The sequence below is a fragment of the Anopheles darlingi genome, chromosome 2 (genome assembly GCF_943734745.1).
Source record: "Anopheles darlingi chromosome 2, idAnoDarlMG_H_01, whole genome shotgun sequence".
Taxonomy (NCBI): domain Eukaryota; kingdom Metazoa; phylum Arthropoda; class Insecta; order Diptera; family Culicidae; genus Anopheles; species Anopheles darlingi.
The window spans coordinates 52,141,903-52,166,404 of NC_064874.1; the positions used below are offsets into that span (position 1 = coordinate 52,141,903).

General features: G+C 36.1%; 4 protein-coding genes across 13 annotated transcripts in view; 2 read left to right on the plus strand and 2 right to left on the minus strand.

Moving 5' to 3' along the window:
* LOC125952478 (uncharacterized) overlaps positions 1–4,891 on the minus strand; it is a 5,434-nt gene extending 543 nt beyond the window's left edge. Inside the window, exons 1-5 of one of the 3 annotated variants that reach the window (XM_049681946.1) lie at positions 4,766–4,891; positions 1,516–1,959; positions 882–965; positions 116–366; positions 1–45 (exon numbers count right to left, since the gene is read on the minus strand). The exon at positions 1–45 is cut by the window's left edge and continues 543 nt beyond it. In XM_049681946.1, the coding sequence (XP_049537903.1) occupies positions 1–45; positions 116–366; positions 882–965; positions 1,516–1,959; positions 4,766–4,771 (830 nt within the window). In that variant the 5' untranslated portion in view covers positions 4,772–4,891. Of the gene's footprint in view, positions 46–115; positions 367–881; positions 966–1,515; positions 1,960–3,150; positions 3,364–4,765 lie in introns of those variants that run through there. The other 2 variants (XM_049681948.1, XM_049681949.1) reach the window with 2 other exon arrangements.
* Positions 4,892–4,924: 33 nt separating this feature from the next.
* Positions 4,925–10,141, minus strand: LOC125952477 (mitochondrial glutamate carrier 1-like). Of its 2 annotated transcripts, none has more exons than XM_049681944.1 (8): positions 9,875–10,141; positions 9,413–9,479; positions 8,302–8,436; positions 7,963–8,112; positions 7,742–7,865; positions 7,430–7,641; positions 7,222–7,362; positions 4,925–6,445 (listed from the first exon to the last, which is right to left on the minus strand). In XM_049681944.1, the coding sequence occupies exons 2-8, from the start codon at positions 9,466–9,468 to the stop codon at positions 6,295–6,297; spliced, it is 969 nt and encodes a 322-aa protein (XP_049537901.1). In that variant the 5' UTR covers positions 9,469–9,479; positions 9,875–10,141; the 3' UTR covers positions 4,925–6,294. The 2 variants fall into 2 exon arrangements, with proteins under 2 accessions (XP_049537901.1, XP_049537902.1); XM_049681945.1 differs by lacking the exon at positions 9,875–10,141 and adding an exon at positions 9,632–9,833.
* A 922-nt stretch (positions 10,142–11,063) lies between these two features.
* On the plus strand, positions 11,064–15,287 carry LOC125958856 (uncharacterized). Of its 5 annotated transcripts, none has more exons than XM_049691729.1 (12): positions 11,064–11,133; positions 12,039–12,358; positions 12,419–12,614; positions 12,696–13,072; positions 13,141–13,350; positions 13,412–13,556; positions 13,723–13,881; positions 13,951–14,142; positions 14,277–14,456; positions 14,594–14,709; positions 14,845–15,145; positions 15,207–15,287. In XM_049691729.1, the coding sequence occupies exons 2-12, from the start codon at positions 12,162–12,164 to the stop codon at positions 15,246–15,248; spliced, it is 2,115 nt and encodes a 704-aa protein (XP_049547686.1). In that variant the 5' UTR covers positions 11,064–11,133; positions 12,039–12,161; the 3' UTR covers positions 15,249–15,287. The 5 variants fall into 5 exon arrangements, with proteins under 5 accessions (XP_049547686.1, XP_049547685.1, XP_049547687.1 ...); XM_049691728.1 differs by having other exon boundaries at positions 11,070–11,394; XM_049691730.1 differs by having other exon boundaries at positions 11,070–11,394; positions 12,086–12,358.
* Positions 15,288–17,479: 2,192 nt separating this feature from the next.
* LOC125952464 (uncharacterized) lies at positions 17,480–23,843 on the plus strand. Of its 3 annotated transcripts, none has more exons than XM_049681931.1 (4): positions 17,480–17,700; positions 19,627–19,855; positions 20,172–20,455; positions 20,524–23,843. In XM_049681931.1, the coding sequence occupies exons 2-4, from the start codon at positions 19,825–19,827 to the stop codon at positions 23,821–23,823; spliced, it is 3,615 nt and encodes a 1,204-aa protein (XP_049537888.1). In that variant the 5' UTR covers positions 17,480–17,700; positions 19,627–19,824; the 3' UTR covers positions 23,824–23,843. The 3 variants fall into 3 exon arrangements, with proteins under 3 accessions (XP_049537888.1, XP_049537887.1, XP_049537889.1); XM_049681930.1 differs by having other exon boundaries at positions 17,480–17,666; XM_049681932.1 differs by having other exon boundaries at positions 17,480–17,650.
* The last annotated feature ends 659 nt before the right edge of the window (positions 23,844–24,502 follow it).

Below are 24,502 nucleotides of genomic sequence, written 5' to 3' on the forward strand. Positions count from 1 at the left end.
AATGTTTTGCCAGTTTGCCGTTCTAGAATGAAGCTTGTTGCGTAACTGTAGGAGATAAATGCTGCAAAGTTACAAAGGCTACAACCACTACATAACTAAACAGGGTAATACTCACGATCCCAGTTGACAGAAGATGCTGGTACCTCCAATCGCGCTCGTGCAATCAGTGTTTGCCTCACAGAGGAATTTTTGCATACACAAGTCGTCTGAATTGCGTGTGCTACGAGCATAGCCCTTCAACATTGTCAAGCTAGCAACAGCGGCATCACTTACCACATCCTTTTTACCCAAATTCCGGGCATGCAATGAACGATGAGAAAACGATGTCTTAAGGGCATCCAACAGATTAACGACAATGTTAATAAACTGTAATGAAAATAAAAACAATTTTAATAAACTTAGAGTACAACAGCAAGTGGGATTCATTGCTCTCAAAATAGAACATAAAAACTATTTTAAAACAGATAACACATCATAGATTAACACAGCTTGACAGATCGAATGTTTTTAGTTTTAGAAGCTACTTCTTAGGTCAAGAATACATACATATACTATCACATATATATACACACATACACCCGTATATATATAAATATATATATATATATATATATATATATATATATATATATATATATATATATATATATTATCTACCTTGGTTTATTTTTCTTTGCAATAGATCACAGTAACAACATGTTTGGCATTTAACATATCCATCACCCTAATATCCTTACAATAAACAACTAACTACAAGCCGGAAATCAGCGCGATTTCCAATCATGAATTTATTAATTTATTTACACAAATAAGTCATATTAATAAGACCATAACAAAACAAACTACAAATCCAAACCAATAATCAATATACAAGTACGTACCTCTCCAGCTTGTTTTGCCATCGTATTTACTTGGTCCGGATCTTTGGCACCAAACATAGCTGTGAAAACGGCGGCTAAAACGTTCTAAATGTTCAAAGGAAATAATTTTTAAATCAAACTAACTTTTTATCTCTTGTTTTTTTTTTTGCTACCAATATAAAATTCATAGATCCTCATTTAGTTATGTTGATTTAAGCTAAACCCCCTAATCAATTTTAAAAGGACAAATTCGCAATACTTTAAGATTTCCAAGCGGTTCTTTTCTGCAGACCTGTAGACATTTATGTTTTTAAAATGGTTATCTTATGTACAAAACCTCCTAAAGTAATTATACCTACGAATAGTAGAATCTTTATATTTTACTTATTTTACTTACTTCTCTTATAATTCTCCCACAACAAAGCAATTTAGACAAAACCCACAATAAATTAAGCATCCGCATGCTCGAAATTGATTCTAATGCATTTAAAAAATTGCTTTGAGTCAATTCTTTCACTAGTTCATGTGCAAATTTAAAGTATTAACAATATTTTTACATGGTTGTATTTATAATGGCAAAGTATTAGTTAATTGTGTGTATAGAACTAACACCCTATAACATGTCTTCAAATAAAATAACTATATTTCAACTCACCTGCATTGGCGATCCGCCATTATCAACTTTGTCTATACCATCGCCAGCACCACCTCCTCCCAGCAAAGTAGTAATGATTTTCAAGCCAACTGAAATAACATTTGCCCATGGAGACTGTCCAAACGACGATATGCCGTTATCGATGTCATCGGATTTGGTCGGAACGTTCCCCCCGCCACCGCCGCCACCGTTGAAGATCATCTGCATCAGGATACCCAACATGTTGGACCACGAGAATCCCCCATCTTGTATTTGATTGGTTTGTATCTCGTCTATGTCATCCAAGGCAACTTTTTTAATGGCATTTGGCTTTTCGGCAAACTTTTTCTGTTCAACAGCGTTGTGCATATGATGTTGCGGGTAAGATAAGGTACACATAATAAGATTGCTCAAGATTAAGCCTAGGAGCACTAGGCTAAGTTCCGCTTTTTGAATCATCGTTTTCTAATAGAAAAAAGAAAATTCAATCTAGTATTATGAATCGGATTAAATTATCAATTATTTGTATGATTTTATTCAATTAATGATACTTATGGGTTATATATGTGCAAACATATTTCTTATTTTGTTCTGCACGTATGCTATATTTTTAGTTGAAGAATTTAATGTGCAAAATATTAAATGCACGTACCGATTCACTGGGAAACGACAATTTGCATGCAAATTACTATTAGCTGTTCTTTAAATATTATCACAAATCAATGATGAATTACACATCGATTTGTTGTATCGACAATTTTTTAATGTACTGAAACGAATATTACGTAAGCTTCAAACTAATATCTTCGAAAGATTTCGCATGACTAACCAACTGGCATCTACTTTCGAAAGTTAAACTTTCTCCGGCATAGTAAGATAACTTGATCTCTTGCAACTCACATGAGTAGTATTCAACTAGAAATGGCGATGAAAATAACTGCGAAGAGCCTTTGGACAATCTAGTGAAATGTCCAGATGCGCATTTTCAACATCAAGCAAAGCCGACCTCAACACAAAGCATTTTTAGAAAATTACCACTGCTTGAACAACGTTGGCATATGATGCGTACAATCGGAAAAAAAAAATTTTAGGTCATTCTCGTCCTTTCACAATTAAATACCCCTATACCCGGAATTCGAACGATATCAAATATTGCTCTATCATGAATATTGGATTAGAATTAAGGGTATATTTGTATCGAAACAATGCCTTTCTTGTACTGGTTTAAAATAAAATTACTGTCTACTGCAGGATTTCAACAAATCATATTCTAATATTAATTCATATAGTTTCGATAGTGTGTATATATAACGCAACATAACTGTAAGTTCTCAGAACATCAAGCGAATCACCTCACACTAAAGTTGTTGGCACGGTGTTTTTATAAAAGAAATTGTTATACGGTTATACAATAAGTCCAATTGTAACAGGCTGCATTTTTTTTCACAAATAATATCTGTTCAAATTAAAAAAAAAAACACGAAACACAACCGAAACTGCTGAAAAATCGTTACAAGCACGTTACATCGAATGACTAACATGCTTTCGAAAACTTTCTCTTAATCATACGCGACACCATCACTCGCATTTCCTTACTGTCACAAACACATTCCTTAAGCACAGCCGCTAAGAAACAAAAAACGAACAGAAACAAACCTGCTGTTGGTGTATGAATCTTTTCGATGAATGGATTTTTCACAAGAGCTACAGCGTTCGACGGTTGACGACTTCCTTCTTTCGCGAAATGCACAAGACGTCTAAAAGAAGCTTTGCCTTGAACTTGCCTTTTTATAACATGACCTACTTCTTCGGTTTACTTTCTTCTTTCCTCTTTCTTTCAGATTTTACAGTTAACGGGTTAGCTCAACGCCATCGTTCCTCTAAAGGCAGCAGTAGCATCAATACCAACAGCGAAGCGTTTTGAACAAAACGTACAAGAAGAGAAAGCGGGAGCAGTAGAGAAAAAAGCAGGAAGCGATGCACGAAAGAAATATACATATCGCTTCACTCACGCATTAACAGGTTTGGAAACATGACTATGATCTTTAGAATGCAATAGAATAGAGTATAGTTCAATATAAGTAGTAAAGCTAACGATGCGATTCCATTCGTAAAATGTGCACTAAGCGAATTGCTTAGTGCTTAGAAATTGTTCAATGAAAGCCAAATAAATTGGTGCAAAACATGGAAGCATTTCTCATCTTTCATATTCAAAGCTAGATAAAAAAGGATCTTAATATGTAAGTATTATTTCAATTGATTGAACTGCAACGCATTAAAGTCCACTTGTCATATTTCATTGCAGACGCAAAGATCCAGTTTTCATTAGCAGGATTTTGAGAAAAAGTTCATAAGCTGCACCTTGTTTTGAATTTTTAGGATTTTTGTTCTTGCTTTTCAATCCTCTTCAAATCCTTCTTCTCCATCCTTCTTACGCCTGTTTCTTTTGGCTTTCTATCAAAATCTTTCCTTTTTACAAAGTCACTAATACCATTGCAACGGATCATTCTTCCTATTGTTTGAAGATAGTTTCGTTTCGTCTCCTTAGCTACCATTGAAGTCGCTTTCTTGCAGTTCTCCTAAGCCTACATAGTCTGTAACGGCGAAAACGGGAAACCAGCTACTTACAGATTACGCACCATTAACGGCACATCGTGATTATTTTTGATATTTGCTATTGCGTATAACACGATCTCACTCTAGAGGTTCTCCAGACGGCTAGATTTGCAGTCCATGCTTCTAGAAAACGAAGCAATTAACATCGGCCAACATGCATACCATGGATGGGAAGGTAAACTTATATGTGCCGAGAAAAGAATGTTTTGCTTACACGTTTCGTGTACAAAACAAAGGCTTAGTAACTGTAACTGTACTTCTGACGTCTCATTTCCCATTTCTGCAATCCATCATATCACTAATGGGTTCAACATCAACAGTGCCAACAATTATTGCACTTCAACAATTAAAAATAAACTTATGCCTTATCCATCGGTATCCCGAGCTTTCTCGTTGTCTAATAATGATTATTGCAGCATGCATCACATGCGAGTATTTTACATTTTTTAACTAAGTATTATTGTGATGATGATGTAGTAACAATCCGAACAAATACGGATTGGTCAAAGTAGATCAACGTTCATTTCCACAAAAAAAAGTTATGTTAATGAACTCATGCTTTTAGCAATGAAGAAATGATGAAATTGATGATGACTAATGATACATAAGTATATAATTTAATTTATATCATAAGTATATAATATGCCCTACTTACCATCATATGCGAAATTGGTTCAAATTTACATATTCCAATGTCTGGAGAAATATCCCGTTACTATACATCAAAACTATAATCAATCAAAAATAATTAGAGTTTTTAAAGGATTTATAACAAAAAAGTTAACGTTTGTAATAAAACACAAAATACTGCTTATGCTATTTATACGGGTAATTTGATATTTATTATTTATTTCACAGAGCTCCTATCATAACATGCATGTATTACTCCATACACTTGATTAAAACACTCATATAAGACCATAGATTAACTAACTATGTACTCTGTTAAACAATTCCCCACATGCTTTAAGGAATCCCGAACAATACTATTACTCCATTCATTTTACATCTCACGTCTCCCAGGAGAATGCACATTTGCATCAATCGACGGATGATTAGGACATCATTCTTTTCATATGTTATGTTTAAAAAGCCCACCTAAATGCCACACTTATTATTGTCTTTCATCAAATTGACACGCTACACGTTGCTTTGAATAATCCTTTAGAAAGATTGTGTCGATTCAAACTGCACTTCCTAGTAGCTACACGCGCATTAAATGGCACCCATCAGATTTCCACCAACTATAAGATTTCCAACGTTTTGACTTTGAAATTTTAAAAAAGATAAGAATACCGTAACTGTTACGGGTGTTCACATATTCACATATTTAACAAGCGAAAAACAAATTATTATTGAATATTACATCAATGCTCATATATGCGTTGAATCTTTACTAGCTATACTTTTGCTTTACTGTCCCAAATAATTTTTGTTTTATCAAGTTACCCTTCAAGCATCTTGATATTATCATTTTTGAGCCCATTGCACAACTAATTTCGAAGCAGTTAGTGACGATATAATATTCATGCTCTTTGTTTACAGATTGTATTTCCGGGAATCAAAACCGTGACTGAAATGCAAGCCAATTGATTCGGTATGATTTATGATTTATACAATGTTTCAGTGTATTGTTCATCGAGTTATCCGCTATTTCCAGACTAGGTCATTCCATCCGTGGCTCAACGGTTTGTCATGCATACTTTATCTTTCGTGTTTTTTTATTTATCGTAGCTCCTTTGCTATATCAAACGCACGTCGATCAGTATCATTCATAAAAAAAATCTTAAAAGTAGGTCAAAACAAATATTGAAAGCAGAAAAGAGCAGGGTCAAAATGTTCAATTTTTTGCAATACCTGATAATTTTGTATATTGCTTTGCTTATTATTCGCATTTAAGGGAAACTAAGAATAAACAAATGGCCATAGTGCTTTGCCAACCGTCAAATGGATGGAATAATCAAATTATTTCGTTTACAATGACATATAAACGTGACATTCAGTAAATTAAAATTACTGGCAATAGTAACATACATTGTGTTTTAACCATACGTATTAGTTGTGTCGACAAACATAATAGATTTTTTGAGAAATAACTGTGAAATGATCAAATTTTTAAAAACGAAATAGAACACATATTTTCTGATGCTCCAAAGTATGACTCACAGAAACGCACGCTTTAATTTAAGATTTGTTAGATTTCATACCAAGTAGAGCTTCAGCGACTCCTAAGAAATATACCATTTGTGCTATTCCGAATAAAGGAGCTATAACAATCATACGACATAGTCCTCCCTTGAAGAATGCTTTAATACCTTCGTGTTTCATTGTTTTCCTGAAAAAAAAAAAAAGTCAAAAGAGAAGGTATATGTCATATGATTTTGAAGAAAAAATTCACATGGTATAAAAATGAGTTTGTAATAGAAAAAACCCTCCTTAATCATGAACAGAGGGCAGATTTCAAATCTATTATGTACGGCAAAATTAAGAATTTAATAGAGATATAAAGATTCTGTCTTACACGATGGAATTAAAAAAGAAAGGCATGTTCGATCAGTTAGTAAACATTTTTATTGAGTATTAAAAACAATAAAAAACAATAAAAATATATATTGGAGAAATTTAAATAAATTTGGTGCCCATAACGAACCACAGCAAAATGCGAATAGGCTGGAAGCAAATGCTTCAAGGTGTTTTCTCTAGTGCATACATATTCTGCTTCTGACAGAGGCCAAAGCGAAAAAAATATTATTTATACCGTGTAACTAATATTAACTAATAAACTGCGATTTAAAAGTAGCCGCATACATTTTTGCTATTTAAATTTGTAATAAGCAAGACTGGGAACAACGTGCAACGTTTGTATGTGTGCATATCTAAGAACGGACGAGCCGTATGATTTTTTAAGGTTGATCCTTCAACGCTTTAAAATATACTTCTGTTGTTTCTTGTATTTTCATATACAAGTAATTCGTTTCATGTCAACCAAAATGTGTTGTTTACACGAGAAAAACAGTTAAAAATTCCGTTACCGTAATGACTTTTTTCGTTTCGTACGTACCATGAAGGACTCCAATATATCATATCTAAATTAAATGAATCTGTACTCACCCAACACAATCGATTACACCATTGAACTGCATTTCTCCCTCAGCCTTCTTTAATGCTTGAAGTCGAGTTTTGATAACATCGAAAGGGTTTACGAACAGGGCAGCCATAGATCCTGCCGCACACCCACTTAGAAACGAGCACCTGTTTGCAAGATTTTTAAAATTAATTCGAGTCCAAAAATATAATCTCGCTATGTATCATTTATTACCAGAATACCGCCTCGTTGCTTCCATCTTCACGACGAGGACCAAGAGCGTTTAGTGTGGCAAACAAAGGAAAGTATACGATGGAAAACGATACATCGCGCAACATAGTTGCACCAGTTCCTTTATAAAGCCCTGAAATACCTTTCGCCCGGATCAATTCCAACGCTATTGAGGTCGCAGAAACCTTCGGTACAACTTTTCCTGATTGCTTTGCCTAGAGATAAACGTGAAAGCAAAATTAATTTAACAAAACAGTTTAATTTGGCAAAAAAAGATAAACACAGACAACACCGAGTATTATCCGTAGTGGTTACCTGTGCAGCAACTCGTCCTGCATCCTGCATTTGAATTTTCAATAATTCCATTGGTGTCGTAATGATGATTTGACACAATCCTGCCAACCCACCTGCTAGCATCTGACGGGTGATTGGTAACGTTCTATCGCATAATAAATAATAAGAAATAATAATTATAATAATAATAGGAACAATAATGGAGTTGTGCTGTTATCGAATTCACATAAATTATAACCTACCCATTGGAAGTGGTAAGATGATGACGGAAAAAGTCATTGGCTGCTAATTTTATGGCCTTCTCTGGCGTAATCAATAATATATTTACGGCCGATCCGCGATACATTCCAAAGTAACCTTCTGCTCTGTATGTCTTTTTAAAACAGTCCAGCCTTATAAAACGAGAAGGATACACGATGTAATATTTTTAGCATGGTAACAAGGCGATACAAGATGATCAAACTATAGATTTAAGTGTGCTTTTACATGCTATGAAGATTCGGTGAATATCTTCACATCCTTGCAAGATCATCCTTGCAAGAAACGGTGTTGCTTAGTTACATCGATTAATAGATACTCACATTGAATTATACATTTTTTCGCCATTAGCGCCTATCTGCTGGTTTTGAAGACGAGTTTTGACGAGATCAAGCGGGAAAACACAAGACACACCAATGATTCCAGCAATGCCACCATTGACGATTTTGGGAAGCAAGCTGCAATTATAAAACAATAAGTTTTCTTATGTATGTACGTAATGTGAAATACTTTGAAAATACAATAGGAGATCTAAAAAAGAAGAAATTATGTAAATAAAGGTTTTTGGTATAATTTTTTCCTTGGCATCACCTATGCCACAGTAGTACAGGTCACCTAATTTGCTATCTTGTTCCATCACTTTTTATTTCATCTGGTTTCTGACATATTTTCTTAACCTCCATTTGATTATTGCTCAATATATTTTGATGTGACGAAAATACGGGCAATGGGCAACCGTGACTTCCAATGCACCAATGGAATGTTTTCCTATGAAATCGATTCTTTATAAAATCGAAAATGTGACGATAAGTACATTTATAACTACGTTTATGCTAATTTCCTCCAGCCAACATTGGATTCTCAATGGAAATGTGCAGATTTTTTTCTCTCTTTTCGCAATGGTGATAACTTTCGAAGATGTAGTTCAATATTGACAGAAACAACCAATAAATAAACAAATTAGTAGAATCAATACGCTCCCAAACTTTCTTCGATATGTTGCCTAGACTTAACTGTGACAGGCTTTACCGTAAGGATTCGACTTAAAAAAATACATTTTACGTATGCCTTTTCATTATCGAATGTCCGTAGCGACGTTTTGCTGTTGTGGATTTTCTATATTCTCTATGCGATTGGGCTTTATGCTCTGTGTTCCAGGAACATTGCGGTTGCATTGTAAATCAAACCCGAGCTTTTGAAAAACAATACTGAAGAAACTTAATACCGGTAATCGGAAATCATCTCAGGCGAACAAAACACCGATTTTTTCCATAAGTTTATAGTCAGTTAGTGGTCATATGACCAATGGTCAGCATCAATCGATGCTAATTGGGAAACGCTCATCGAGTTATCAAAACCTAATCATTTGAAGGCGTACACAATGACTTCTTGTGGACGATCCACTTATCACTATCTATCATTCCGTTTACTCACGCGAATTGTCGATTGTTGCTAACGGTGGCAGCGGATGCGTTACTGTTGCTAGCCATCGTGAGGAAACCTGTTAATCAGACAAATCAATCGGTTAGTTATCCATCTTCCGGCACTTTTCCGGCACGGCTCTACGAACGATCACACGCTCTCGTAGAAAACAGAAAGAAGAAACATTTTCGTTTTGACCAATTATTGATTGAGACTCAAAATTCGCCTTACAATTATGATGGTCTTACGTAATCGCGGAACGATCAAACGAATTCAAATATTCTTCAACTAGATTATTAATACTCGCAGCTCACTCAGTTTAATTGATTAGCTGGGTTTACACAAACCGCAAACTCATCGCAAACGAAATGAAATTGATCCACTCTTTTTGAAAGATAAAAAGGATTTAACACAATCACAATAAACACGCTATCTATAAAAACCACTAAAAGAACACAAATTTTCGGTGCAGACCTTCACAGAGTCTTCAAGTTTTTTGCGCTCGCTTTGCTCCTCGGTGATTGCTTCCCGGATCCGAAACTCGGAGGATCCTTTTAAGGTAAAGGGAAAAGAATAAGGTAGAATCCTTTGCCGTGGATTCAGTCCAGTTTTTTTTATGGATCTTCCAACGGGAACGAAGGTGGGAGTTGCAAATGATGCTTTTATCACCGCTTCTTTATCACGAATTTCACGAAACTGTTCAAAAATGTTGAAAGCTCGCACTTTATGTAGGAATTACCAAACAAAACAACAACTCAGGTGTGTAGCCCATTTTTCGCAACGAATTTTTGTTTTTAATGAAAATGTTTGTTTTATTTTCGGCAAAATGCACATATTTCATAAATCATCACTGTGTCAAACGCAGCGGCGTTTTGTTTGCGGCGCGGTGTTTTAGGCTGCCACAAATATCATGCGTTACTTGCAGCAGATGCACAGGTCACCATTTTGAATTTGTTTGACATAGGTGGACGGACGCTCTATATCAACAAAACCACGTGAGTTCCAAGAAGAAGAAAAAGAAGATATGGGCAAGTTTGGTGGTTTTATCAGGGAAAGTACCTGATTTCACTCTTTTTCGAATGTTTAAATGATTCATCTCTCTATTTAAGATCAATCGAGCAACCGAGTTATGTTTTACAGTAACGCTAGCTAGCTCTTGTTCTAGGCCGGGTGGCAAGACCTACGGACCGATACCATATTGAAACACTAGGAAGAATTTTTGGGAATATTTGCATAAACTTCAATTTTCGTGCCACTTTTCGTGAATTTTAACTGTCGTAATACCACGGAAAAGCGAAAACACCTCCGAAAAGAGCGTTCCCGAAGTAAACATCCCACCATCCCGTGAATGTCAAACTCTGAAGTTTTTTCTAAAATACGATCGGGGATTTGTTCTGCATAAAGCTACCTGTCTCTTTAAAGTACCTTGCCGTCCACCTATGTCAAACAAATTTAAAATGGTGACCTGTGCATCTGCTGCAAGTAACGCATGATATTTGTGGCAGCCTTAAAACACCGCGCCGCAAACAAAACGCCGCTGCGTTTGACACAGTGATGATTTATGAAATATGTGCATTTTGCCGAAAATAAAACAAACATTTTCATTAAAAACAAAAATTCGTTGCGAAAAATGGGCTACACACCTGAGTTGTTGTTTTGTTTGGTAATTCCTACATAAAGTGCGAGTTTTCAACATTTTTGAACAGTTTCGTGAAATTCGCGATAAAAAAGCGGTGATAAAAGCATCATTTGCAACTCCCACCTTCGTTCCCGTTGGAAGATCCATAAAAAAACTGGACTGAATCCACGGCAAAGGATTCTACCTTATTCTTTTCCCTTTACCTTAAAAGGATCCTTCTCACAATCATCTCCGGAGAGTTCAGAAATCTGCTGGAAATTCTTTGAGAGCACAAACATTGTCGAACAAGATCAGGTTGTCTCGGAAGGATACTATCGTCGGAAACTGTGGATCGGCAACCGCTACCGCAGGAGTTGTGAGGATCTTTTCATTATCATCATCACAGCAAAGTCTCCTGCAATTTAAATTACGAATGGCTATTGTAGTTTTCTACTAACGTAGTTTCAAGCTATCTTCCATCTTTAGCACTTTTCATAAGCAATTAGTATCATAACAGCTGCAACTTCTGCTTTGTCCTACTCATAACTCACCGACCAGATAACGTTGATAGAAACAGGCTCTGCGGTAGGTCGCGTATTTTGTTCACCTTAGTCGATGTGTCTCCTCTCCTCGGTGAACGAGTGGTCACCACTTTCTCCCGTAAAGCGTCCTGGAAACGGCAAGAAAGAGAGGGGATGAATCATTAAAATAAATTCCACTACTTACTGGATTGAAAAAAGAGCCTTCCTTCGACCCCCCCCCCCCCACCCCACCCCACCCTATCTGCAGGCTTGGACACCCCCGACCAACTGACCCTCCCAGAATAGCTCACCGATTAACAGATGCGACCAGAGGTGCTGATGCCATCAAAGGATAAGGCCATCAAAGGATAAGAATGGTTCTATCTTTAGAGCCTCTGCAGCACACACGATATACAATTGTTAATTTGATTTTTTTATGTGCCGTTCCACGTCTCTCTTTAATGCGTCTCCAATTTTCTTTAATTTTCCACAAAACTAGTTTGGTGTGTGTGTTTATAGATTATTTCCTGGACAATTACCTTCCAGTTTGTCTGTCTTAGATTGATGATTTGGACCTAAACATCGGCAACAGCCATTCAGCATCCGAAGAATTTATCACATCATGGAGCCCAACAATGAGAAAGTGTTAAAGTTCCAACCAATAAGCTCATTCATTCATAATGATTTTTGGCATAAATATGTTGATATCAAAATGGACATCGATCGGCTGGATGAAAATGGGCGGCCGATTCATGGATTTCTTCAGCTTTCTCAAAGTTCTTCACCACTGCTTCAAGTTGATTGCAGTTCATTAAATTCGTAAGTACTGATAAGGTTTATACATTTTCTCAACTTACATATTCGATTTAATATGTACAGGATCACGGCGCGTCGTGGAAACGATTTTGTTTGTAAAGGCATTCTTCTGAATTACAATACGATCGAATCCTTCAAGCAAATGGATAAGAAAAAATTACTTAAAGAACAATCTCAACGGATCTACAATGAACTGATGAATCAACAGTGTTTGGCCAATAGTTTGGATTTATTGAAGTTCTTATTGATTTCATTTTCGGTAAACGCTACAATTTTATTTCATATAAGTATCATCCGGAAAAAGTATTATAATGTAAACTACCTTTTTGTCGTTCTACAGGATTTAAAGGGATATAAATTCTATTTTTGGTTTTCCTTCCCGGTTCCTGCTAGTTCGATCTATACGTACCACCATTTATTACCACTACCAGCTTCTATTAATGAGGATTTTAAACAATATTTTTTTAAATGGATTGAAACGTCACCGAAAAACTACCATGGCCTAAATGAAATTTTTTTCATCTATAAACCCAATGTCGGCATTGGATTGCTCCAAAACTATATTCGGCATGCTGAACCAGGCACCAATTTCCGTGACGAAAACCTTGAAAATATATATTTTTGCGTCTATGATCCACCGCACTGTGTAAACAACGACTTATCATCATCCTTAGGCTGGCATGTTAGACAGTTTTTGTTCTATCTTACGTTATCTTGGTTCGTATTATATTAACCAGACTGTAAGTTTATCAATATTTAAAAAATGGATTTTTTCTTTCACACAGTCCAAATATTGCAGAGAAAACCACCAGATGGATTAGAGTGTGTAATGCCAACCCTGCAGAGTTTTCCTTTTTCGGGTCGAGCATAACGCTACCAAAACATACATCAAATCTAACAGACATAGATGATTGGGTGGGCTGGGAATACAACGATACTGGACGACGTTATGGTCCCCGTTTCGTGTCATTAGTGGAGAATATGTCCCCAAAATGGTATAACACTACTGGAAAAAATCGTTAAATGTTATATTTATTTAATCTATTATTATTGTAGCGTTGCTGAAAATGCGAATAATTTAAATCTAAGATTAATGAAATGGAGACTTGTTCCTACCCTGGATTTAAAAGCAATTAATACAACTCGTTGTTTGTTGCTGGGTGCTGGAACCCTGGGATGCAATGTCGCGAGATCATTAATGGCAAGTTTGGTTTTTGTCTTTTTCTTTCAGTTTTATCCAACAGGATTAAAAAAAAAGTTCATGCCCTCTTTTTAGTGTAGTTTGGTTAAGCTCTACATGCTATGATTAAATTTTGTTGTTGTAGATGCTTTTGAAATTACGTTATCCTTTGTAATTTACTACACAGGCATGGGGAATCAATACAGTAACTTTCGTCGATTGTGGACGAGTATCGTTTTCAAACCCTGTTCGCCAAACATTGTATCGGTACGAAGATGCTTTGAATGGTGGCAAGCCGAAGGCTGCAACTGCGGCTGATCGGCTTAGGGAGATCAATCCTGCTATAGTAAGAAATGTTATTGGCAGGCATTATATTACTTCACTAAAAAGATACATCATGTATATTTTATAACAGAAAGCATACGGTGAAAACTTACTTATTCCAATGCCTGGGCATCCCGTAGATAATACGACAGGTATTAACGAAGTAAAAGCATTATTGGAAAAAATTTCAAAGCTAATAGAGGAGCATGATGTAATATATCTTTTGACGGATTCGAGGGAAAGCCGTTGGTTACCATCAATGCTAGCTGCTTTTCATGGAAAGGTAAGCGTTCAGTAATGCTCTAATACAGAAAGGATATCATTTGGCCGGTTAGACAGTAATATTAGTTTATTAAAAGAAGTTTAGTTTATAAAAAAATCATCTTGCCATTTATATTTCCTTTTTATTTTGTACAGCTCGCGATCAATGCAGCCCTCGGCTTTGATTCATACATGGTAATGCGGCATGGGTATCGGCCTTCGAAATATGAAACGAAGACTGATTTAAAGGTCGAAGAAACATCTAACGGGTTTTTACGTATCGATGGTGCCAATTTAGGCTGCTATTTTTGTAACGACGTTGTTGCACCTGGAAATGTAAGTAGAATATACTATTATTTATGTGTCGATTATTATGTTATGTAATTTGTATGTAGTATGCATTATACATGTACACGCCTTTTTCTACTAATTGATATGAAATATGAAACTTTTTTGCATTACATTTTTATCAGTCGCAGAAGGATCGTACGCTAGATCAGCAGTGTACTGTTACAAGGCCAGCTGTTTCAAGTATCGCTGCTGGCTTAGCCGTAGAACTTATGGTATCTTTAGTACAACACCCTCAAGGGTAAGTGCAGCAAAAATGTAATTCATTTAATCTTATGTACAGTATATGCTATAAAAGTATATTATTATCATAAATGTAACTATTGGTATAAAAGATTTTTGAATAACTTTTTCGGATCTGCAATTACTTTACTAGATTTGGTGCTCCAGCATATTATCGCACACCACGAAGCGATCCAGCTAATATTGGGCAAGAACCAGAGGGCATGTTAGGCATCCTTCCACATTCTATACGCGGAAATATTTCCTCCCAATCAACGATGATTACTGCTACTGAGCGTTATAAAAAATGTGTTGCATGTTCTTCGTTTGTTATTGACCGCTACTCAATGGAAAAAGAAGCATTTATTATTGAAGTACTTAATTCTGCTAAAACACTGGAAGTAACAGTAGGATTGGATTATTCTATTACCCCTAACCATAGTGACGACAAACAGGTAAGGCGTGATTGAATGGGCTTACTAGTATGTGTAGTTTTACAAATGATCTATTTTCCAGGTCGACATAGAATTTGACTGTGTTTTGTCTGATTCGGATTGAAAATAAAAACTATAACAAAATTTTATAACACATTCTAAACTTTTTTCCACAATTATTCATTTCGAATGATGACAAATTAATATTGCATTTACTTCGAACATATATATTTATGTAATTATGGATGGGAGATATGTGATAGTAACATATGGTACATGCGAGATTGTTGCCAACTTGCGCAAAAAGGATAAAATACTAAGTCAAGAAACAAAGTGTTGGTCGTTTGAAAAAATCAATACCCAATTGCTATTATTCTTTATATGGTTACTTGCTAACTGCAGTGCTACTATGAAGCATTCAATCAGGTCACAGCAATACGCATTTCGTTTTATTTTATACATTATGAAAAAGAATTGTTCCGGTCTGAAGTCTTGATGCAAACAAACCAACTATTTACTCATTCTGAATTTGAGAATAATGCTGTTATAGGTTTAGCAAACGATTCAACTAGTAAGTGAATGACAAATTAACAAAATAGATCCATTACTTTTTTAAAGGGGAGATCTGATTTTGTTGAATTTTTGGGTAAAAGCTTTTTAAATTGATCACTATTTTTATCATTTTAAGAACCTTTTGTTGAATTGTTAATATTAATAAACGAAATAAAATATTTTGTTTTGCAACTGCAAGGTGATTGATGATAGTGTTGCACGTGTAATTTTAGAAGTATTAAGAAACATAATACTTCGTCACCACGGGTTTGCACAAATTTCTAAAGGAATCATTAATAATTGATAGTCTCAAGATTCAAGTAAGATAATAGATTTTATAAATATGTTGTTCCAATAAATGACGATCTGTAACGTGAAAATGAAAAGATTTATTTTATTGTAATAGGCATTTTCCTGGTCTGCCTGCTCATTGTTTGTGGTTTCCCACTGCAATAATACTATGGCTACGCTAGCAAACTAATTATCCGTTGACCTGGGAATGCGCACTTGATTACACAATGTTTGGCTATAATATTGATCACGGCTTAAATAGGCAGCGGGTGGTATATTTTCTTGGAACTGAAGTTGAATCTTCACAAACGTTTCACCTCATTCATTTCAAACAACTTGACGGAAACAAGTATACGTTTAAAAATAATATATTGTACTACAATAAAACTTGATCGTTGTTTCCTAGTTCAATCAGTTTGCCAGGTTGTATAACTCAGCACTACATCTTATACTGAATCCTGAAGAGAAGATACGCCCAAGTACAGAATCTCTTATCAGTCCGTTAGGTTCCAAACTCCTTCGTAATGGCTGAACCGATTGTCAAACATGTTTTAGTGTATATTATGTGAATACAAGAGAAATAATCAACATATATAGAATATAATAAATTGTGGATAGTGCGTCTTGTTATGAATGTTTATCCTCGATATAGGCTTTTACAGATAAGCATCATCTATTTGTTCTGTTAGCAGAAACTCTTATTATTGAAATAAAAACATTTTAGTGATTAGCCTTCAAAAGCAATTGGTTATTAGATCATCGTTGAACGTGGTATGAAGATGAGCAAGTATGAGATCTTTCCTTCTCCTAGCTTCTTTCTTAGCTAATGGTAATGAAGCAATATAATGCAATGAAACGGAGAATAAATTAAATAAATGTTGAAAGATGATTGTTGTTCAAATCATCAAATCAGTTGAAATCAATGGAGGTAAGAGAGACATTTTTTTATAAACATTTGGTACAAGACGATAAGCGCATCTCAAGGCATTGGATTATTGAAAACTTCTCTATTTTACAATGTTGATCGGTTTTAATTATTTGTTTATCTTATATTAAGTTTTTTATGCTAAGCATATCAGTATTTTCAAGCTTTTTGGAGCATATATTAGTTTTTTTTTAACTTTTCATAAAATTTTAGCGACATATTTAATTATCGAATCACAAATGAAGCGCCGACCTACTTCAGACAAACAGTAGAATTAAGGAAGCTTCCAAAAAGGAAGTTAGAAAACCTTTGACTATAAAAAAAAAAATATATATATATATATATATATTTATTTATTTATATTCTTTTCTTGTTTCATATAAAAAAAGACAACTATAATGCAAACAGACAAGCACAAGCAAGCAAACAGACTTAATAAAATCGTCTGGTTGCGCAAAACTAGCCGAGAAGCGATCATTATGTTGATTACATAAAAAATGTGAGCGTCGTGCTCGCGTCGTCCTAAACCGTAACCAACGTCGGGCGCGATTTGAAAACGCGAAACAGTATTCTGCCGTTCGCGACAGGGTTAAGTCGTTAGTACTTCAGTTGGATGTAGTAAACTGACTGAAGAGCTCAATAAAGTTTTCCGTTGAACTTGTGCTGTGATGGATGGTATTAAGTGCTAAAACCAAGCGAGTGATGCAGTGCAAGTGATACGAATCAGAATTGTTATACCACATAGAAAAACCTCAAATGTAGGTCCGTGTTTGTGTAAGTGATCGATTAAACACACACAAAAATGAAGGTGTGAAGCTACACAATGATTAGTCTGTATTTGCCTTGATTAAAGGACATCGTACATGTTTTTAACGCGAGTCGTTTTTTAAATAACTAAGAAATAACGATGGATGAACGATGAACAATGAAAAGCAATGTGGAAAATTACCAATTAATTGATAAGCTAAATACATAACTTAACTAATAACGCCAATGTTGTGACAATGGGTACTACAATTGTTTTAAAATAGTGTTTGTTTGTAGTGTTCAATCACATCTGAATTCGAAAGTGTATAATACACTTTCCATGATTTAAATGAATATTTGATTGTAACCCATCATATCCAACTAGGGCCTTGCAACGCGACAACTAGGGCTTAAAACAACTATCATACTATCATACTATCATAAAACAACTAGGGCTTTTGCAACGCGACAGAATACAATTATTATTACAATTATATGACTGAATGCTATTTTTCATGCCATTTACACGAAATAATCGGCGTTCTATTTATTTCTACATTCAAATTTAGTTTCGCGAAATAATATACGTTGACCAGTGTGGTGATAATCTCTTTGAAGGTATTTACTCGATTGTAACGATTTGAATGGTTCACACTGGCATAGTCTAGGAATACTTCTTTGTCCGTTCACTTCACCAGTGAACATTGTTTGATTTCGCTTTCTAACGACCTTTCCAAGTGTTCCGGAGCTGGTATTCTCAGAGTTTTCCTTTAAAGACTTTCATTTATCGTGTCGTCTTCTCTTGAATGGGGCACGATGCAGAAAAGGGCTTAATGTCATGGGGCACATGAGTTGCTCGTTCGGTTATATTTTGCCAATGCACGATGCGGCGTGAAATGGTTTCAGCCTTGGATGGTTGATGGTTAAACTTGACATCATGTTTACTAAGATTGTTTCTTTTCAATACGTCCTTAAAGATCAAATAGACCTTCATAAATATATTTGGGACAATTAATGGTTTATGTATAAACACACGAAATTTGAAGCAGGCCAACAATTGCCATGTATTTCAAATTACTTCGTCTTCATGTTACATGTATGATAAACACATTACGACAGTGTTGCTTTGGTTTAAGAATTTACGATTGGTGCGAATTACGATGCACGATTTTTAAATAAAATGCACGATTATTACCTACCTAAGCAATTATGTTTTTTATCTTATTGTTCAGTATAATTGTCGCATTGAAATATTAAAAAAAATATTGACCGTATTTCGTTGCATGGATTTCTCGCAACAGGAAAAAGAACAACTCCATTGGTCCAATTATCTTCAATGTTAGATTCCCACCAAAACGTGATTGCTTAGCATTCCCAGCTCATTGCAGACGAACTGCAGACGAAGATGTAACAGTATGATTTGGTAACTTATTATCATACAAACGGACAATTATGCCCGACTATACTCTCACTGTACATTCAATGGATGTGCTAATCATTTTCAATGGCAGCGTTAGAAGAGAGAAACTGAGAAAAATCTCATGAAACAAAGCAGATGTACTCGAGATGATGCTTATGCAACTGATGCCGGATCTCAGTTTCGAAAGGTAGTTCTTTCATCACCCTGATTATCTTCGAGTGAACAATTGCGTAGTTATACAGTATGGGTTTTAAAATTAGTCAGTTACTTAAACAAAGATTATGTAAGTTTTTTCATGCCCGCAACTCCTCTGAATATCTAAAGAACTAGGCAATTACTTAAAGCAAGCAACAGGTAACAACAGGAAAAAATCTCAGACAAAGCGAGAAAATCAATTCCTACATTTTCAAAAAAACATCATTTATTTCGATACTTATTACATTTTTTATTTCATATTTTGTTTACATCGTTACCTAGCAAATAGAAAAGGAATAACTTAATATAAAAGTTAGGAGACGTTATCGAATTTTAATTTTTTTTTCTATTTTTTTACAATTTTGTTTGCAGTGACGTGTATTTTTTATTAGAAGTTAAAGGACGTAAAAGACTTCGTTCTGTCGATTATACGAACTTGCGTATGGATGTTAGTGGATCGGCTAGCAATCAATACGTTTTGTGCTCGCACGTATCAATTACTCCTTCTTCTGAGCATATCTAGGAACACGATTGATTAAATTTTACCTACAGAACAACACAGAGCAGAGGATGTCTGCCACAAGAATGTGGTTATATTTTGGTATGTATATGTACTGCGTTTCGCGCATATTCAAATTCCTAAATTCCAATACTCAAAGTAATGGATGTGAAGAAGAGTAATGAAATATAAATAAATAAACTTATCATCGGATACAAACGGAAAGAAGAACAAGTATTACCACTAATTAACTATTGTCCATAAAGAGTAGCGCAGTCTATTTGCCAAAGTAAAAATAATCGGAATTTTTTATTTTTGATCAATCATCGATAAGAACAAAACGAGCACGAGCAAAACGAACAAAAATTCAAAATCACTTCAAATACATCTTTGTAATTATAATGTTTCCTATCACTAGTGCTGCTGGTATTACTGCAACCGATGGTTGAAAGCATGGAACGGGCGTCTTTGAAGCGAATTCAACGAAAAGCTCAGCTGCAAGAAGAAGATGCAAAGCAAGGCTGGGAAGCAGGTTCTATTGCCGATCCATTTGGCTCAGCTAGTATAGAAAACAGCAACTACCAGGGTCTAGTAGGTCGGCCAGGCATAGATTTTCCCGTGCTGACACACATCCCGCGAACAGTGTTCGAATGCGAAAACCATGGAAATGGTTACTTTGCTGATCTAGAAGCTCGCTGCCAGGTGAGTCCAATCTGATCACAATCTTTTTCTATTATATATAATGTTTCCAACCAATCATATTTTCATAGGTATTTCACATATGCGATGAAGGCAAAAAAATATCATTTCTTTGTCCGAATGGAACAATATTTCGACAACTCGATTTGATTTGCGACTGGTGGTTCAAGGTGGATTGTGCATCTACACCAAATCATTATGCAGAAAGTACCGAAATGTTAACACTAGCCAAAAGAGCTCGTTTGCAAAGCAAGCATCCAGTTCCGCAACCGATCCACCAGCATGCCGAGCATCTTAAAATTGACATACAGAACAGAGACCGATTCTTTTTGAAAGATGTCGAATGGAACCGTCGTGTAGACTCAGAAAATTTGTTTGACGCCCCTGAAGGTAGCTTAACCGGCAATGGAGGCAACGGAAATGGCTCTCGACCCCGTAAAGGCAGGGGCAGAAATGTATCAGCTTCGCAAGACGAAATACAGGACACGGCACAGACGGCGTCTTTTGCTTCCATCGTTCAAAAAATGTTCAATAACTATCATGAAAACGGCCAAAAAGCATCCAAGGTCAACGGGCGATTTGGTCAAAGTGGGGACGATGTGGGCAGAGAGAACATAGACAAAGAGCAAAGTAAAAAAGATGCTTTCAAGATTGGTAGTGGTAACAACTCGATGAACTACATACCATACACAACGGCACGCAAGCTGAACCTAGGAGGCAAAGTTACACAATTCTATACGCCAACAGTGCCGTCTATTCCCGCCAGAACTGCTGCCACCACTATTGGCGATGGTGGCGGAATCAAGGCCGATCGAAGAAGTGATGACGATACCCGTTCATCCACGAGAGGTAAAGCTGAGATGGATGAATCGGTAATGGATCACGCAATGGAAATTATGAAAACCATTAAAAGCCTAAAGGTGGGGAGCCCACAGAACGATGCGGGACATGATGATTACGCTACTTTGATTCGCGATGCTGATCTAACGCAGATGAAACATCAACCCGATGCTTTCCCTACAATGCAGTCGGTGAATTATATCCTGCATTTACCCGCTTCGCAAAACCAGGGAACTAATTCAGAAGCAAAATCTATGTTCAGTCCAACTGGCTATGGACAGACACTATCTTCTAAGAGTGAATTGCCTATTGATATAGGGCACCGATCTTTGCTCACACGGAAAACCCTCAAACAATACGATCGCTTGTTTTATTCCAAACAAGAAGAAGATGGAAATGATATTTACAACCTAGACAATAGTACATCATATGATCACCACAATGTAGATCAAGCGCTGGAACATGATTTGGAAGGGCAATCCAGTAGGTATCCCGCGTTTGGGATGTCCAATGCTTCTCAAATTCGAGAACTTGCTCAAGTTTTCACACATGCCCTTTCGGCATATTTGCAAGACCCTGTTACATTTAGACGAATATTGACAGAAATCCGTCCAAAGGCTCCAGTGCAACTAGTGTCAGTAAAAGAAGAAAATTCCATAGACGGAATCTTGGAGAAGCCAACAGAGTTTCCGAACAATGGCGCTGCTTATTATACACCTTTCAGAACGCATGAGAACTTTGAGGTGCTTGACTTTTCGGACATTACCACACCGATCCCATCCACGTACTCGCCATTCGTAGAGTCATCTACCACTCCAATAACTACTTCCTTAAAAGATCCACAACGCAATGTTCAGTACACAGGAAAAGGAACGAAAGAGGGCAAAAGCTTGTCGATACAATTTATTAGCAACCAGCGAAATGAGTTAGCAGATGAAGTGAATGGTGAGCTGGGAACGCAACAGTCCCGCAACCATGGTGAATCGCATAGTTTGCAGACAAAAACTAATACCTTTGAATCGACGGCTACCGTTGCTCCTGTTAAACCTATCTACAACCGTTTAGCTACCTATGCTCCTGTCGAGGTTGATACTGCTTCAGAACAATCAAGCTTTACGAGTGAAACCGTAGATTCTGTACCATCACCTGAATCCATACTAAAACCACCCCGGAAAAATGACATAGAAACTTTGAAAACAACCTTACCACTCGAAGAGGAAGAACAACTGCAGCGATCTCAAAGTGGGTCAATACTCAGTTCTTTCCAACAAAACATGGTGCAAAATAGAAATGTGATGGCAAAATACAGCATCGTTAGTTTCGAAAATTCTGCAAACTCGTTAAATGGTAATGGTAATCAATCTTCTTTTGAAAATGGAAAAAAAGATAATCAAACGGTTCCAAATCAAATCACACCGGGTCATACGCGCACCACCATGTCTTATACCGTATTTTTCGATCCTTTGACTATAAATGACGAATTGATGGCACAGTTTAAAGTGAATCCCACACAGATCAATCCTACAGCCGAACGTCTACCGATTCCCACCCAATCTAACGAGGACAATTTTAATAGCTATATTTCTCCAGTCACTGCAGCTGCTACTACGCCTACGCCTCGCTCATCACCAAATTCTGTCAATTCTATTTCGGTTCAAGATTATTCCGGAATGCAAAAAAAAGCCAATGAAATGTTCGGAAATCTAGACGATGGCCAAGTAGATAAGTTGATGCATGCAATGAAAATGGCTGATAAAAATAAATCAATGCGAAGGCTTATTCTACTGCTTATTCGAACCTGCGATGATGATTCTTCGACGGCAAATGAGCAATCTCGTAAAGCACTGCTAGATGCACTCATGAACATTGACGGAGAGGGTGCCAATAGTGAGGGATTTGCAATGCAAAACCATCGTCGTGGAAAACAAATCGATACTGGAACGGATTTACAGTTGTATCGTGATGTTTCTGTGGCAAATGTAACTGGCATAGAAACAAACTATACTAAATATAACGAGGCGAACGGCCAACATATTAATGGCGAAAGCGCTGAACAACGAACATCAACGTATGCAACAGAAGCTACATCATTCATGCAGTACTTTTCTTCTGAATCTCACCATCAAAGTGATCAAGAAGATGATATTCAAGAGCCTACTGCTTATACCTCGACTATATTACCAACGACTCCTTTCCAAACTACTGTTGATTATACAACCGCTGAACCTACAACCATTACAACCGTTGACGAAACAACGACGAGATCGGATAAAGACGGTTTATCAGCAACCACAACCTTTTACACCGATACGCCACATACCTCGGCAGAATCCTTAGAATCGACATTATCAAATTTTCAGCGAGTGGCACCAGAATCTGTTAATCAACGCTACCAAAAAGACTTGAGTGATTCCCTGGGTTATCCTTCCGCAGTTCAGAGGAAAAAGAAACAAGATACACCACATCACTCCGATACTCGTGCACTAGAATTACTCAAATCTCTCTACACGTTGGCCGCTCGATGGGGTTGATACTGCCTATGCAACAATCTGTCACTCACAATACTCTGTTGTGGGGTAGCTAATGCCATCGAAAATTCGCACAAAACTACACGTAAGAATCAGGCCACCCCATTGGATACCGCATTAGAAAATAAGAAACTAGTAGAGACCGTGTAGGTATTTACTAGTCCGACGAAAATATATAAAATGATTTGTTTAGCTTCTTCTTGTACGCTACCTGCTCGTTTAGCTCCATTGTTTCAATCATTTTTTTGCTAAGCGGAGGTAGCAAGATGAGTTCTATATAATTATAATAAATATATTTAAAATGTTATATAGCCGAGCCATAGTTATCGACCATTTAAAACAATGATTAAAGTTATTTAAGAAACCTAATATTATTATTTATGTATGTCACGTAATATGTATCTGTATAAACATAAATTATAAATTGGTTAGTAATGATTCAAACTAGCAGTATGACCAAGGGGGGTTCTCAGCCCAATATAATTGCACATATCTTGATTGGCAACATAAAATGCTTACATTTGATATACATAAACCGTTGATATTACTATTGATATTGTTACTGCCGATTATTGGAAACAAACATTGATAATTTATGCTGTATTGTTGATTACTGTTAATTACATTAATTTATTTCATTATCAATTATATCGTTGTTCATTATTTCCTAAAATCTTGTATG